Source organism: Mirounga angustirostris, unplaced genomic scaffold (assembly GCF_029215605.1).
Source record: "Mirounga angustirostris isolate CCGP_5_RB_7025 unplaced genomic scaffold, mMirAng1.0.hap1 SCAF_6, whole genome shotgun sequence".
Lineage (NCBI taxonomy): Eukaryota > Metazoa > Chordata > Mammalia > Carnivora > Phocidae > Mirounga > Mirounga angustirostris.
The window spans coordinates 52080020-52096121 of record NW_026991714.1 but is presented as its reverse complement, the minus strand read 5'-3'; the positions used below and the strand labels follow the sequence as shown (position 1 = coordinate 52096121).

The 16102-nt window shown below is 37.4% G+C and overlaps 1 protein-coding gene across 6 annotated transcripts in view; it reads left to right on the top strand.

The window, feature by feature from the left end:
* The window catches only part of RABGAP1L (RAB GTPase activating protein 1 like), a 773530-nt gene that overhangs the window by 500844 nt on the left and 256584 nt on the right, over positions 1 to 16102 (top strand). For all 6 annotated transcript variants that reach the window (XM_064594288.1, XM_064594291.1, XM_064594289.1 and 3 more), the window contains 2 exons: positions 5826 to 5951; positions 8372 to 8515. In XM_064594288.1, coding sequence (XP_064450358.1) covers positions 5826 to 5951; positions 8372 to 8515 — 270 coding nt within the window. The remainder of the gene's footprint in view (positions 1 to 5825; positions 5952 to 8371; positions 8516 to 16102) is intronic.

Here is a 16102-nt window from a genome sequence, read left to right as displayed (position 1 = left end):
ATAACAAGTGTTGGCAAAGATGTAGAGAAAAGGGAACCTTTGTGCACTATTGGTGGGAATGTAAATTGATGCAGCCACTGTGGAAGACAGTATGGTGGATCTTCAAAAAATTAAAAGTAGAACTACCATATGATCAAATATTCAACTTCTGGGTATTTATCCAAAGGAAATAAGAATAAAGCAAAAAGATATATGCACCCCTATGGTCTCTGTAGCATTATTTACAATAGCCAAGATATGGAAGCAATCTAAGTAGCTTCTGATGGATGAATGGATATGGAAAATGTGTCTCATATATATATATATATAAGAATGAAATCTTGCTGTCTGCAACAACATGAATGGACCTTGAAGGCATTATGCTAAGTAAAATAAGTTAAAGACAGAAAGACAAATATATGATCTCACTTATATGCGGAATTTCAAAAAAAAAAGTTCGTAGACATAATTGATGGTTGCCAAAGGTGGGGGGTTAGGGGTGGATGAAATGGGTGAAGGGGGGTCAAAAGGTACAAACTTCCAATTAAATAAATAAGTCATAAGGATGTAATGTACAGCATAGTTAATAATACTGTATTGCATATTTGAAAAGTGCTAATAGAGTAAATCTTAAAAGTTCTCATTGCAAAAAAATTGAGCTATGTATGGTGATAGATGTTAACTAGACTTGTGATCATTTCACATTATGTACAGATATCAAACTATTAGGTTGTATACCTGAAACCAATATAATGTTATATGTCAGTTACATCTCCACTGAAAAAAAGAAAAAGAAAGCATTTTCTCTAAGACCAGGAACAATACAAGGTTGCCCACTCTCACCATTCCCATTAAACACAGTACTAGAAATCCTAGCCAGAGCAATCAGCCAGAAAAAGAAATCAAAGATATCCAAATCAAAAAGGGAAAAAATGAAAGTGTCTCTTTTTGCAGATGACATGGTCTTATATATAGAAAACCCTAAAGACTCCACCAAAAAAAAAAAAACCTGTTAGAACTAATCAGCAAATTCAGTAAAGTTGCAGGATATGGAATCAACATACAAACTTCACTTTTGTTTCTATGTGCTTAACAATGAACTATCTGGAAAAGAAATAAAACAATCCCATTTACAATAGTATAAAAAATTAAATATTTAGGAATAAATTGAATTAAGGAGGTGAAATAACTGTACACTGAGAACATTGATGAAAGAAATTGAATAAGACACAAATGGAAAGATACCTCATGCTCATGCCTCAGAAGAATTGGTAATGTCAAAATATTCATACTAACCAAAGTCATCTACAGATTCAGTGCAACCCCAATGACGATTTTTCAAAATTAGAAAAAACAATCTAAAACTTGTGTGAAAACACAGAAGACCCTGAATAGCCAAAACAATCCTGAGAAAGAAGAGCAAAGCTGGAGGCATCACACTTTCTGATTGCAAATTCTGTTATAAAACTATAGTAATCAAAACAGTATGGTACTGCCATAAAAATTGATATGTAGACCAATGGAACAGAACTGAGAGCCCAGAAATAAACTTATGCATATATTGTCAACTAATATTTGACAAGGAAGCTAAGAATATTTAATGGGGAAGTGATAGTTTCTTTAATAAACGGTGTTAGGAAAACTGGACAACCATATGCAAAAGAATAAAACTGCACCCCTATCTTATATCTCTTACAAAAATTAAAAATTTAATTAAAATTAAAATTATCTCTTAGAAATAAACATAGATAAAAAGCTTTTTGACATTAGTCTTGGCAATGATTTTTTTTTAAAGATTTTATTTATTTTTATTTTTGAGAGAGAGAGAATGAGAGAGAGGGAGTACATGAGAGGTGGGAGGGTCAGAGGGAGAAGCAGACTCCCTGCCGAGCAGGGAGCCCGATGCGGGACTCGATCCAGGGACTCCAGGATCATGACCTGAGCCGAAGGCAGTCACTTAACCAACTGAGCCACCCAGGCGCCCAGCAATGATTTTTTGATTATGACATCAAAAGCAACCGTGAGAGACTATGGACTCTGAGAAACAAACTGAGGGTTCTAGAGGGGAGGGGGGTGGGGGGATGGGTTAGCCTGGTGGTAGGTATTAAAGAGGGCACATATTGAATGGAGCACTGGGTGTTATACGCAAACAACGAATCATGGAACACTGCATCAAAAACTAATGATGTAATGTATGGTGATTAACATAACATAATAAAATTAAAAAAAAAAAAGCAAAAGCAAAGATAAACGAGTGGGACTACATCACCTAAAAAACTTCTGCACGGCAGAAGAAATACCAACAAAATGAAAGGGCACCCTACACAATGGGAAGAAGTATTTGCAAACCACATATCTGATAAGAGTTAATATCTAAAACATATAAAGAACTCCTGTAACTCAAGAGAAAAAAAACAACCCAAATCATCCAATGAGAAAATGGGCAAATGACCTGAGTAGATATTTTTCCAAAGAAGATATTCAAAATCTAACAGGTATATTAAAAGTTGTTCAACATCACCAATCATCATGCAAATCAAAAACAATGAGATATTGCCTCACACCTGTTAGAGTAGATATTATGAAAAAGACAAGAGGTAACAAGTACTGGCAGGGATGTGGAGAAAAGCGACCTTTGTGCACTGTTGGTGGGAATGTAAATTGGTGCAATTACTATGGAAAACAGTATGGAAGTTCTTAAAAAAATTAAAAGAAAACTACCATGTGATCTAGCAATTCTACTTCTGAGTATATATGCAAAGAGAATGAAATTACCATCTTGAAATAATATTAGCACCCCCATGTTCATAGCAGCATTATTTACAATAGACAAGACATGGAAACAACCTAAATGTCCATCAACAAGTGAATGGGTACAGATATTGTATATACATTTAATGGAATATTATTCGGTCATAAAAAAGGAAATCCTGTCATTTGTGACAACACGGATGAACCTCAGAGGCCTGTGCTAAGTGAAATAAGTCAGAGAAAGACAAATACTGTATGGTATCAGTTATATGTGGAATATAAACAAGAAGTCATAAAAGAGAGTAGATTGGTAGTTGTCACAGGGGGTGGGGGAAATGAGTGAGTTGTACCCATGGGTACAAACTTTAAGGTATAAAATTAATAAGTTCTGGATATGTAACAGTTTGGTGACTATAGTTGACAATACTGTATTGTGTATTTGAAAGTTGCTAAGAGAGATCTTAACAGTTCTTACTACACACAAAAATTGTAACTATGTGAGGTGATGGATCTATCTATTGTGGTCATTATTTAGAGATTATGTTGCCTAAAGCTAGACATGAAGGATAACAGCTCTAAGACTCCTCACTCCCCCAAATACAGATTTAAAAAAAAAATAAGGTTATAGACTGGGATTGTCATTTTATTTGGGGGAATCAAATTCAAACTTAAAAATTCTTTTGTTTTTGAAGAACTGTATTAAATATATTGTTTGTGTGTATGAGAGAAACAGACAGATGGATAGGGAGTGGGGAGGAGGGAGCGGAGAAAGGTGGAGATAGAGAGATGGAGGGAGGAAGGGAGAATTTAAGCTCCATACCTAAAAACAAAGCAGAAATTTATGTTCATTTGTCTTTTTCCTGACTAAATTACCCAGTCAGGCTCATACCCAGCCATTTCTCTACTTACGCTCTAGCTGTGGTGATGTCTAATTCCTCATCAACACATCCTACCTCCCCAATCCCAGGATTTCTGTGTCCCTATCAAAGTCAAGGAGAGTTGCCTATGTACTTGTCCTTTGGGAAGATGCTATACCGTTACGTCTGTATCCCCAGGGCCTAGCACAGTGCATTCATCTCTGTGTTCAGTGACTGCATGTGTGGATACCAAATGGCATTTAAACCTTTTATTTGCTTTAGTGGTTTTACCCATGCAAGGCACTAAAGGTTTATCCCCTTTGTAGAATACCAAATGATAAACTATTCAACTAGGACTTAAGTGAATTAGTTTCTCTAGGGCTGGCTACAGTTACCTTACATGAGCACTTTTGTATGGCCGTTTTAGTAGAGATCTGAGAGGAAGAAGGAGAGGCTTAGACCTTGGTGGTAGGAGGAGTAGATCATGTTTGTGCAAGCTAAGTGTTGCTTGAAGCTTCAATGACAGAATTGTTAAAGGGGGAAAGAATACAGTGTACTTGTGTTTTGAAAAAGTGAGTATAAGCTGAAAGATGTTTGCTGACTTGAATACCTGAGGTCAAAGCCCCAAACACCTCATAGATAAAAAAGGAATAAGCAAATGTTTATAGAATCAAAATGACAACAGCTAAGTGTACTTACTTAACTTTAGGAGGTTTTATTTAACTAATTTGTGTATTTCATGGTTTATAAGTCGAAAATAGAAGTGGCCAATTTGTGTAAGAATTTAAATAAACAGTTACATTTCTAAGTGGGTACATAGAACTCTACTTGACTCAAGTATTCAGACAGGAATTTAGTCTAACAAAGGTGTCAAATACCATAATCAGCCAAGGTCAGACTTTCAAAGAAGTGACATTGGAAGTAAATGTTTACAGGGGCACCTGGGTGGCTCAGTTGGTTAAGCATCTGCCTTTGGCTCAGGTCCTGATCTCAAGGTCCTGATCTCAGGGTCCTGGGATCCTGCTGGAGCCCGTGTTGGGCTCCCTGCTTGGGGAGGGAGCCTGCTTCTCCCTCTCCCTCTCTTCCTCCCTGCCACTTGTGTGCAAACTCTCTCTCTCTCTCAAATAAATGAAGTTTTTATTTTTAAAAAAAAGTAAAGTTTACACAATAGTTATATCTTAGGACACTGAGTTAAGGATAAAATCTTTTTCTGTTTGCTTGATGTAATTTCTAGAATGTTAGGTATGTCTCTAAGTCCCTTCAGTTTATTGATACCACAATTTAGAGATTTGTTCTTTGGATTTCAGATTTCATTCTCTGTTCAGATAAAAACGCTTCTGGAAGGGGTATGTTAGATTTTGTCATTTAACTCTTAATGATAAAAGCTCATAAAATTCTTTCCTAAAAACTTTTTATGTAAAAAGAATATAACATCAAGAAGACTGTGGTAAGACAGTATCTCACTATCAAAATGAAAAATGCATTTATCCTTTGACCCAGAAATCCCTCTTTGGGGAATATTATTGAGGGAAAAAGAAACAAGATGCATTGTAATGTACATAGAATGTTATCTTTTATGTAGGAAAGGGAAAAATAAAATAAGTGTGATTCTTTTATTTGCATAAAGAAACACTAGCAGGATAGATGAGAAATTATGGAGCATAGCTACGAGGTTATGCCAAAGAGGTGGGGGCCAGGTACAGGAATTATTATACAGAGACAGAGAGGAGTAAGACTTTTATCTTTGCATACTTTTGCATTGTATTGATTTTTGAATCATGTGACTGTATTACCTGTTTTTAAGATGGCTTAATGAGTGAATAACAGGATGATTAAAATTCACAAAAGAGGGGCACCTGGGTGGCTCAGTCGTTAAGCGTCTGCCTTGGGCTCAGGTCATGATCCCAGCGTCCTGGGATCAAGCCCCTCATCGGGTTCCCTGCTCAGCGGGGAGCCTGCTTCTCCCTCTCCAGCTCCCTCTGCTTATGTTCCCTCTCTTGCTGTGTCTCTCTGTCAAACAAAAAAATCACAAAAGAGCGAAGTTCATGTCAAGTGAGGAAACTGGAAGGTTTGAACACAAATTTTATCTATATTACTGCAGAAGGCTGGCTCTGAAGAAGTTAATTCACTAGAGGCTTTTAGCCATTAATGCAGAGGACTAATAACATGAAGGAACTTTTCTGACACTCTGGCCAAATGCCACTCAGTCACGTTCTATATGTATCTGTTTTCCTGTAGATGCCAGAGGAACAAGCATTCTGTGTTTTGGTGAAAATCATGTATGACTATGGTTTACGAGATCTCTACAAAAACAACTTTGAAGATCTTCATTGCAAGTTTTATCAGTTGGAGAGACTAATACAGGTAAATAAAAATTAGGCTTTTATCACTCAGGGATTGAATTAGAGAAAAAGTAATAAAATTGGTGAACAATAATAATTCATGAAAGTTTAATGTAATTCTACGGAAAAAATGTATATATATTTGGTTTCTGACCAGTATCTATATTGGTGTTAATATTTATTTAACCATTTGATCATTTTAAAAATAGTCTTCCATTGTAAATATTTAACTTTAATATACTTTTAAGTGGGAATATAGTGAGTTAAGTCAATGAAGAGATTCCTGAGTATTATTTGTAAAGAAATGAAGATATTTACAGAATAAAAATGGAAATACTTAAGAATTTTCCCTGCCTTAATTAGCACCACTACCATATTTAGGTCCACATGTAGAGAACTCTTGAAAGGACAGAAAAAGATTTGAAAAAGAATAAAAAACACTTAAATATTTTAATGTTGGGACATATTTAAAAATTATTCTTATATAATTTCTTGATCTCAAACAATGGGTTGTTACTGTTTTACAATATGTGTAAATTTATATGTATGAGGGACATATTATTTTATATATGTAAAATATTACATAATAAAGATCGTGAGCAAGGGCAAAATTATTGACTAGTGCTGATAAAAGGAATTACTGAGTAGCTCTGAAATTCCACCTGAAGTTGAAAATCTTAAATTTATAATGGGTCTATGTAGCATGCTTATATGGCTTTCTCTATCTGAGGTATTGGGAACCCAAAAGAAATGTGAAGTAAATACATGAATGGATTGATTTCATACTGGAGAAAAGTAAAGTGATTAAGGTTAGTGGGACGCAGCCGTAGAGATATTGGTAGGAGCTCATTGGCTTGACCTGTCAGGAGATCCATAGGTGTCTAAAGAGGACGTGAAGTCAATGGGAGACTAAAAGACTAGAACAGAGAAGACAGAGGATTAGCAATGAGGTTAAGGACAACTTTGCTGGGAGAAGAGAATGTTGGAGGGTAGAAAACCTTAAAGGAGAAATGAAGTAGGGGAAAGATGTTAAGTGAACTCTAAGCACAATGACATATGTGCTTTTTTTCAGGAGAAAAGGGACTGTGTAGAAGATTCTGGGCAACTAGGGACATTAAAAGCAATAGGCTTGTTTTTAGAGATTTAATTCTTCTGAGTAAATATTTGGGATTATTGATACCAATAATAATTTTTAATAATATTGATATTTCTTCTGCCGGGCAGAAGTTTTTTAGGTGATGTAGTCCCACTCGTTTACCTTTGCTTTTGTTGCTTTTTCTTTTTCTTTTTTAATTTTATTATGTTATGTTAATCACCATACATTACATCATTAGTTTTTGATGCAGTGTTCCATGATTCGTTGTTTGCGTATAACACCCAGTGCTCCATTCAATATGTGCCCTCTTTAATACCTACCACCAGGCTAACCCATCCCCCCACCCCCCTCCCCTCTGAAACCCTCAGTTTGTTTCCTGTAGTCCATAGTCTCTCATAGTTTGTCTCCGCCTCTGATTCCCCCCCCTTCATTTTTCCCTTCCTTCTCCTAATATCCTCTATGCTATTCCTTATGTTCCACAAATAAGTGAAACCATATGATAATTGACTTTCTTTGCTTAACTTATTTCACTTAGCATAATCTCCTCTAGTTCCATCCATGTTGATGCAAATGGTGGGTATTCATCCTTTCTGATGGTTGAGTAATATTCCATTGTATGTAAGGACCACATCTTCTTTATCCATTTGTCTGTTGAGGGCAACTCTGCTCTTTCCACAGTTTGGCTATTGTGGACATTGCTGCTATGAACATTGGGGTGCATGTGGCCCTTCTTTTCACTACATCTGTATCTTGGAGGTAAATAATCTGAATAGACCAATAACCAGTAACGAAATTGAAGCAGTGATCAAAAACCTACTAAAAAACAAGAGTCCAGGGCCTGATGGATTCCCAGGGGAATTCTACCAAAAATTCAAAAAAGATAGATTGTTTTAAAGTCTCATTATGTTTTGGGCTTTTCTCAGTACCCCCAAAATATACTGAAGTGATATCATAGATCCCAGATGATGTTGATATTAAGTGGTCTCCAAAGAGAAAATAAACTTCTTTCCTAGGTAGTCAGGCAACCCATTTGATCAGGTGCTGGACTCGACTCTGGAGGGATGACATTCATTAGACTATAGGTATTCTGTCAGAGTGAGCATTTCCCAAGAAACAAAAATAGTCAAGTGAGTAAGAGGTGATCTTTGTTATTTGTCCATAAGAAGTCTGCCTTTATTTTCCTCGATCATCCTGGTCCCAATGCTCATCTCCTATTATCAGTTCTGTGTAGTTACATAAAATTCAATGAACGCTGCAAAAAATCTAGAGTGCTCATAGAAAGCTTGTCATAAATTTCATTTGTGGTAGGAAATAAAGCTTCTCACTTTTCCACTTTGACTTTTTAGGAGCAGTTACCGGACCTGCACCACCATTTTTGTGTTCTGAACCTGGAAGTTCATATGTATGCCTCCCAGTGGTTCCTCACTCTTTTTACAGCCAAGTTCCCACTCTGCATGGTCTTCCACATCATCGACTTACTGCTGTGTGAGGTAGAGTGACTGCATCTCTCATACCTAAGCCAAAAGAGAAAATAGTTTCTATTTAAAGTGGTTATAATTTTCTTCATTTTATTTTTTTTATACATTAAGCCATAAATATTGACCAGAAAGTTCTATTTGAATTTTTAGTAAAGACTATTTTTATTATAATTTTATTATTTGTGAGAAATGAAAATGTTAAGGCATTTAAAATTCCTACAAAGTAAGATGAGGTAATTAAATATGTGTAATTAAAATTCATAATAAGCCTTTATCTGTGTAATAATGTATTACTCAGATAAAGGACCTTTAAAGTTATATAAATGAATTCAAAATCAGGTGTTTTTAATAGTAATGCAGTGATACTCCTAAGAGTGAATATAAATGAAAATTGTGTAGTAATCTATATTTTATTTTAAATGCCAGTATAGTTAACATACAGTGTTAATATTAGTTTTAGGTGTACAATATAGTGACTCAACAACTCCATACATCACCTAGTACTCATCACAACAAGTGCACTCCTTAATCCCCATCACCTGTTTAACCCATCCCTTCACCCACCTCCCCTCTGGTAACCACTAAGTTTGTTTTCTAATTATACAGTAATTTAATCCTCAATTCATAAGATACTTCTATTGTATATGATGTTTGAGACTCCTACCAGATAATAGTGAAGTGATAGACCAACACTTCTATACCATATATTTTCACAGAATATTTAAAAAATTAGTTTGCAAATTCCTTAGGTATCTGATTTGTTTCATTTATTGTTTTTAGTTCCCTAGATGGCTGCTTTTATTCACTTTACTATTTTAAAGAAATAAGCAGAATTACACATGCCTATATCATATACTGCCAATTAAAATGTTTGACAGTCTTAGCAGTGATTGCTAAATGAGAAGAATTTTTTTTTTTTCTACTTTGGGCTTTTTTTTTTTTATTCTTATGTTAATTCCCTCCATTACATCATTAGTTTTAGATGTAGTGTTCCATGATTCATTGTTTGTGCATAACACCCAGTGCTCCATGCAGAATGTGCCCTCCTCAATACCCACCACCAGGCTAACCCATCCTCCCACCCCCCTCCCCTCTAGAACCCTGTTTGTTTTTCAGAGTCCATCGTCTCTCATGGTTCGTCTACCCCTCCCGATTTCCCCCGCTTCATTCTTCCCCTCCTGCTACCTTCTTCTTCTTTTTTTTTTTTTCTTAACATATATTGCATGATTTGTTTCAGAGGTACAGATCTGAGATTCAACAGTCTTGCACAATTCACAGCGCTTACCAGAGCACATACCCTCCCCAGTGTCTATCACCCAGTCACCCCATCCCTCCCACCCCACCCCCCACTCCAGCAACCCTCAGTTTGTTTCCTGCGATTAAGAATTCCTCATATCAGTGAGATCATATGATACATGTCTTTCTCTGTTTGACTTATTTCGCTCAACATAATACCCTCCAGTTCCATCCACGTCGTTGCAAATGGCAAGATCTCATTCTTTTTGATGGCTGCATAATATTCCATTGTATATATATACCACATCTTCTTTATCCATTCATCTGTTGATGGACATCTTGGCTCTTTCCACAGTTTGGCTATTGTGGACATTGCTGCTATAAACATTGGGGTGCACGTACCCCTTCGGATCCCTACTTTTGTATCTTTGGGGTAAATACCCAGTAGTGCAATTGCTGGATCATATGGTAGCTCTATTTTCAACTTTTTGAGGAACCTCCATACTGTTTTCCAGAGTGGCTGCACCAGCTTGCATTCCCACCAACAGTGTAGGAGGGTTCCCCTTTCTCTGCATCCCCGCCAACATCTGTCGTTTCCTGACTCGTTAACTTTAGCCATTCTGACTGGTGTGAGGTGGTATCTCATTGAGGTTTTGATTTGGATTTCCCTGATGCTGAGTGACGTTGAGCACTTTTTCATGTGTCTGTTGGCCATTTGGATGTCTTCTTTGGAAAAATATCTGTTCATGTCTTCTGCCCATTTCTTGATTGGATTCTTTGTTCTTTGGGTGTTGAGTTTGATGAGTTCTTTATAGATTTTGGATACTAGCCCTTTATCTGATATGTCATTTGCAAATATCTTCTCCCATTCTGTCGGTTGTCTTTTGGTTTTGTTGACTGTTTCCTTTGCTTTGCAAAAGCTTTTTATCTTGATGAAGTCCCAATAGTTCATTTTTGCTCTTGCTTCCCTTGCTTTTGGCGATGTTTCTAGGAAGAAGTTGCTGCAGCTGAGGTCAAAGAGGTTGCTGCCTGTGTTCTCCTTTAGGATTTTGATGGACTCCTGTCTCACATTGAGGTCTTTCAACCATTTGGAGTCTATTTTTGTGTGTGGTGTAAGGAAATGGTCCAGTTTCATTCTGCATGTGGCTATCCAATTTTCCCAACACCATTTGTTGAAGAGACTGTCCTTTTTTTCATTGGACATTCTTTCCTGCTTTATCAAAGATGAGTTGACCATAGAGTTGAGGGTCCATTTCTGGGCTCTCTATTCTGTTCCATTGATCTATGTGTCTGTTTTTGTGCCAGTACCAGGCTGTCTTGATGATGACAGCTTTGTAATAGAGCTGGAAGTCCAGAATTGTGATGCCGCCAGCTTTGCTTTTCTTTTTCAACATTCCTCTGGCTATGCGGGGTCTTTTCTGGTTCCATACAAATTTTAGGATTATTTGTTCCATTTCTTTGAAAAAAGTGGATGATATTTTGATGGGGATTGCATTGAATGTGTAGATTGCTCTAGGTAGCATGGACATCTTCACAATATTTGTTCTTCCAATCCATGAGCATGGAACGTTTTCCCATTTCTTTGTGTCTTCCTCAATTTCTTTCATGAGTACTTTATAATTATCAGAGTACAGATCCTTTACCTCTTTGGTTAGATTTATTCCTAGGTATCTTATGGTTTTGGGTGCAATTGTAAATGGGATCGACTCCTTAATTTCTCTTTCTTCTGTCTTGTTGTTGGTGTATAGGAATGCCACTGATTTCTGTGCATTGATTTTATATCCTGCCACTTTGCTGAATTCCTGTATGAGTTCTAGCAGTTTTGGGGTGGAGTCTTTGGGGTTTTCCACATAAAGTATCATGTCATCTGCAAAGAGTGAGAGTTGCACTTCTTTTTTGCCAATTGGGATGCCTTTTATTTCTTTTTGTTGTCTGATTGCTGTGGCTATGACTTCCAATACTATGTTGGATAGCAGTGGTGATAGTGGACATCCCTGCCACGTTCCTGACCTTTGGGGGAAAGCTCTCGGTTTTTCCCCATTGAGAATGATATTCACTGTAGGTTTTTCATAGATGGCTTTTATGATATTGAGGTATGTACCCTCTATGCCTATACTCTGAAGAGTTTTGATCAAGAAAGGATGCTGTACTTTGTCAAAAGCTTTTTCTGCATCTATTGAGAGGATCATATGATTCTTGTTCTTTCTTTTGTTAATGTATTGTATCACGTTGATTGATTTGCGGATGTTGAACCAACCTTGCAGCCCAGGGATAAATCCCACTTGGTCATGGTGAATAATCCTTTTAATGTACTGTTGGATCCTTTTGGCTAGTATTTTGGTGAGAATTTTTGCATCCATGTTCATCAGGGATATTGGTCTGTAATTCTCCTTTTTGATGGGGTCTTTGTCTGGTTTTGGGATCAAGGTAATGCTGGCCTCATAAAATGAGTTTGGAAGTTTTCCTTCCATTTCTATTTTTTGGAACAGTTTCAGAAGAATAGGTATTAATTCTTTTTGAAATGTTTGGTAGAATTCCCCTGGGAAGCCATCTGGCCCTGGGCTTTTGTTTTTTGGGAGATTTTTGATGACTGCTTCAATTTCCTTAGTGGTTATAGGTCTGTTCAGGTTTTCTATTTCTTCATGGTTCAGTTTTGGTAGTTGATACATCTCTAGGAATGCATCCATTTCTTCCAGGTTATCTAATTTGCTGGCATAGAGTTGTTCATAATATGTTCTTATAATTGTTTGTATTTCTTTGGTGTTGGTTGTGATCTCTCCTCTTTCATTCATGATTTTGTTGATTTGGGTCATTTCTCTTTTCTTTTTGATAAGTCTGGCCAGGGGTTTATCAATCTTGTTAATTCTTTCAAAAACCAGCTCCTAGTTTCGTTGATCTGTTCTACTGTTCTTTTAGTTTCTATTTCATTGATTTCTGCTCTGATCTTTATTATTTCTCTTCTCCTGCTGGGTTTAGGCTTTATTTGCTGTTCTTTCTCTAGCTCCTTTAGGTGTAGGGTTAGGTTGTGTACTTGAGACCTTTCTTGTTTCTTGAGAAAGGCTTGTATTGCTATATACTTTCCTCTTAGGACTGCCTTTGCTGCATCCCAAAGATTTTGAATAGTTGTGTTTTCATTTTCATTGGTTTCCATGTATTTTTTTAATTCTTCTTTAATTTCCTGGTTGGCCCATTCATTCTTCAGTAGGATGGTCTTTAACCTCCATGTATTTGAGTTCTTTCCGACTTTCCTCTTGTGATTGAGTTCTAGTTTCAAAGCATTGTGGTCTGAAAATAGGCAGGGAATGATCCCAATCTTTTGGTACCGGTTGAGACCTGATTTGTGACCTAGGATGTGATCTATTCTGGAGAATTTTCCATGGGGACTAGAGAAGAATGTGTATTCCATTGCTTTGGGATGGAATGTTCTGAATATGTCTGTGAAGTCCATTTGGTCCAGTGTGTCATTTAAAGTCTTTATTTCCTTGTTGATCTTTTGCTTAGACGATCTGTCCATTTCAGTGAGGGGGGTGTTAAAGTCCCCCACTATTATTGTATTGTTGTCGATGTGTTTCTTTGCTTGTGTTTTTAATTGCCTTATATAATTGGCTTCTCCCATGTTAGGGGCATAGATATTTACAATTGTTAGATCTTCTTGTTGGATAGACCCTTTAAGTAGGATATAATGTCCTTCCTCATCTCTTATTACAGTCTTTGGTTTAAAATCTAATTTGTCTGATATAAGGATTGCCACCCCAGCTTTCTTTTGGTGTCCATTAGCATGGTAAATGGTTTTCCACCCTCTCACTTTCAATCTGGGGGTTTCTTTGGTTCTAAAATGAGTCTCTTGCAGACAGCATATCGATGGGTCTTGTTTTTTTATCCAGTCTGATAGCCTGTGTCTTTTGATTGGGGCATTTAGCCCATTAACATTCAGGGTAACTATTGAAAGATAGGAATTTAGTGCCATTGTATTGCCTGTAAGGTGACTGTTACCGTATATTGTCTGTGTTCCTTTCTGGTCTATGTTGCTTTTACGGTCTCTCTTTGCTTACAGGACCCCTTTCAAGATTTCTTATAGGGCTGGTTTTGTGTTTGCAAATTCCTTTAGTTTTTGTTTGTCCTGGAAGCTTTTTATCTCTCCTTCAATTTTCAATGACAGCCTAGCTGGATAGAGTATTCTTGGCTGCATATTTTTCTCATTTAGTGCTCTGAATATATCCTGCCAGTCCTTTCTGGCCTGCCAGGTCCCTGTGGATATGTCTGTTGCCAGTCTAATGTTTCTACCATTGTAGGTTACATATCTCTTCTCCCGAGCTGCTTTCAGGATTTTCTCTTTGTCTATGAGACTCGTAAGTTTTACTATTAGATGTCGGGGTGTTGACCTATTTGTATTGATTTTGAGAGGGGTTCTCTGTGCTTCCTGGATTTTGATGCCTGTTTCCTTCCCCAAATTAGGGAAGTTCTCTGCTATAATTTGCTCCAGTATACCTTCTGCCCCTCTCTCTCTTTCTTCTTCTTCTGGGATCCCAGTTATTCTAATGTTGTTTCATCTTACGGTATCACTTATCTCTTGAATTCTGCCCTCGTGATCCAGTAGTTGTTTATCTCTCTTTTTCTCAGCTTCTTTATTTTCCATCATTTGGTCTTCTATATCACTGATTCTCTCTTCTGCCTCATTTATCCTAGCAGTTAGCGCCCCCATTTTTTATTGCACCTCATTAATAGCCTTTTTGATTTCTACTTGGTTAGATTTTAGTTCTTTTACTTCTCCAGAAAGGGTTTCTCTAATAACTTCCATATTTTTTTCAAGCCCAGCTAGTATCTTTAAAGTGATGTTTCTGAACTCTAGATCTGACATCTTACTAATGTCTGTATTGAGTAGGTCCCTGGCAGTCGGTACTACCTCTTGTTCTTTTTGTTGAGGTGATTTTTTCCGTCTTGTCATTTTGTGCAGAGGAGAATAGATTAATGAGAGAACAAAATGCTAGCAGAGTAACAACGTCCCCAGAAAATATACTCTAAACAAATCAGAAAAGACCTGAAGCAGTGGAAAAAGAAACAGAAAGAGAGAAAAAAGAAAAAGAAAAAGATAAAATAAATACAAACAAAAACAAACAAAACAAAACAACAACAACAACAAAAACCAGAATGTAATCAAATATGATCAGGCTGGTATAGATCAGTGCCACACACTAGATTTGGGGTGTATTTTGGTCTGTTAGAAGAAAGTGCCTCCCAAAATTTTAAAGAAAGAAAAACTTATATATGTACAAAAATAAGGGTTGATATGATGAAGGGATGGAATATGATTGTAAAGATGGACATTATAAAATATTTTATAAAAGGAATTGATAAGAAGTTGTTTGAAAAAAGAAAGAAGAGGATTTAAAAAAAGAAAAAAGAAAAAAAGGGAGAGAATGTGATCAGGCAGGGGAGTAGAAAAAACCATATACTAGAGATTTAAGGTATATTTTAATCTGTTAGAAGAAACTATCTCAAAATTTTAAAGAGAGAACAATTTATATATATATGCCAAAAATATGGGTAACTACTATAAAGGGATAGAATATGACTCTGAAAATGAAAAATAAAAATGTTTTTTAAAAAAAGGGATTGATAAGATGTTGGTTGAAAAAGGGAAAAAGAAAAATTCAAAAAGAAAAAAAGACAGTTAAAAAAAAATTAACTTTGAAAGACTAAAGAATCATGGTAAAAAAGCCATGAATTCTATGTGCAGTATTCCCCTAGCGCTGGAGTTCTGCCATTCTCATTGATCGGTAAACTTGATCTTGGCTGGCTGTTCTCGCTGATCTTCTGGGGAGGGGCCTGTTGCCGTGGTTTCCAAATGTCTCTGCGGGAGGTGGAATTGCCCCGCCCTTGCCCCCTCCCGGCTAAGTAATCTGCTCGGGTTTGCTCTCTGGGGCTTTTGTTCCCTGCCAGCTTTCCGTACAGCTTTCGAGGCGGAGAGTGAAAATGGCAGCCTCCCAATCTCCGCCCCGGAGGAGCCAAGAACTTGGGGCCCGCTCCTCAGTGAGCCCCCAGAGAAAAGCCGTCAGTCACTCCAGTCTCCCCGGTCTCCGGCCGCACTCCGTGCTCACCCGGCCTGTGACCGCACGTTTCTATCTCTGGCACCCGACCCCGGGTGGAGTCTCCAAACCCAGCAGATCCCTGAGGTGCACTCCCGCGTGGCTCCTCCTAGGGGAGGAAGGTGAGTCTCCCCAGATCTGCCGCTTGTTGGGTCCCTGCTGGAGGAGCAGTGGCCCGACTGTGCCGCGGATCTCGGTTTATGGCGACCCCGAGCTGAGAGCCCGCGCCTGGGCTCCGCCTCTGCAGCCGGCTTCCCTGCTCCCTTACCTGGGAGCT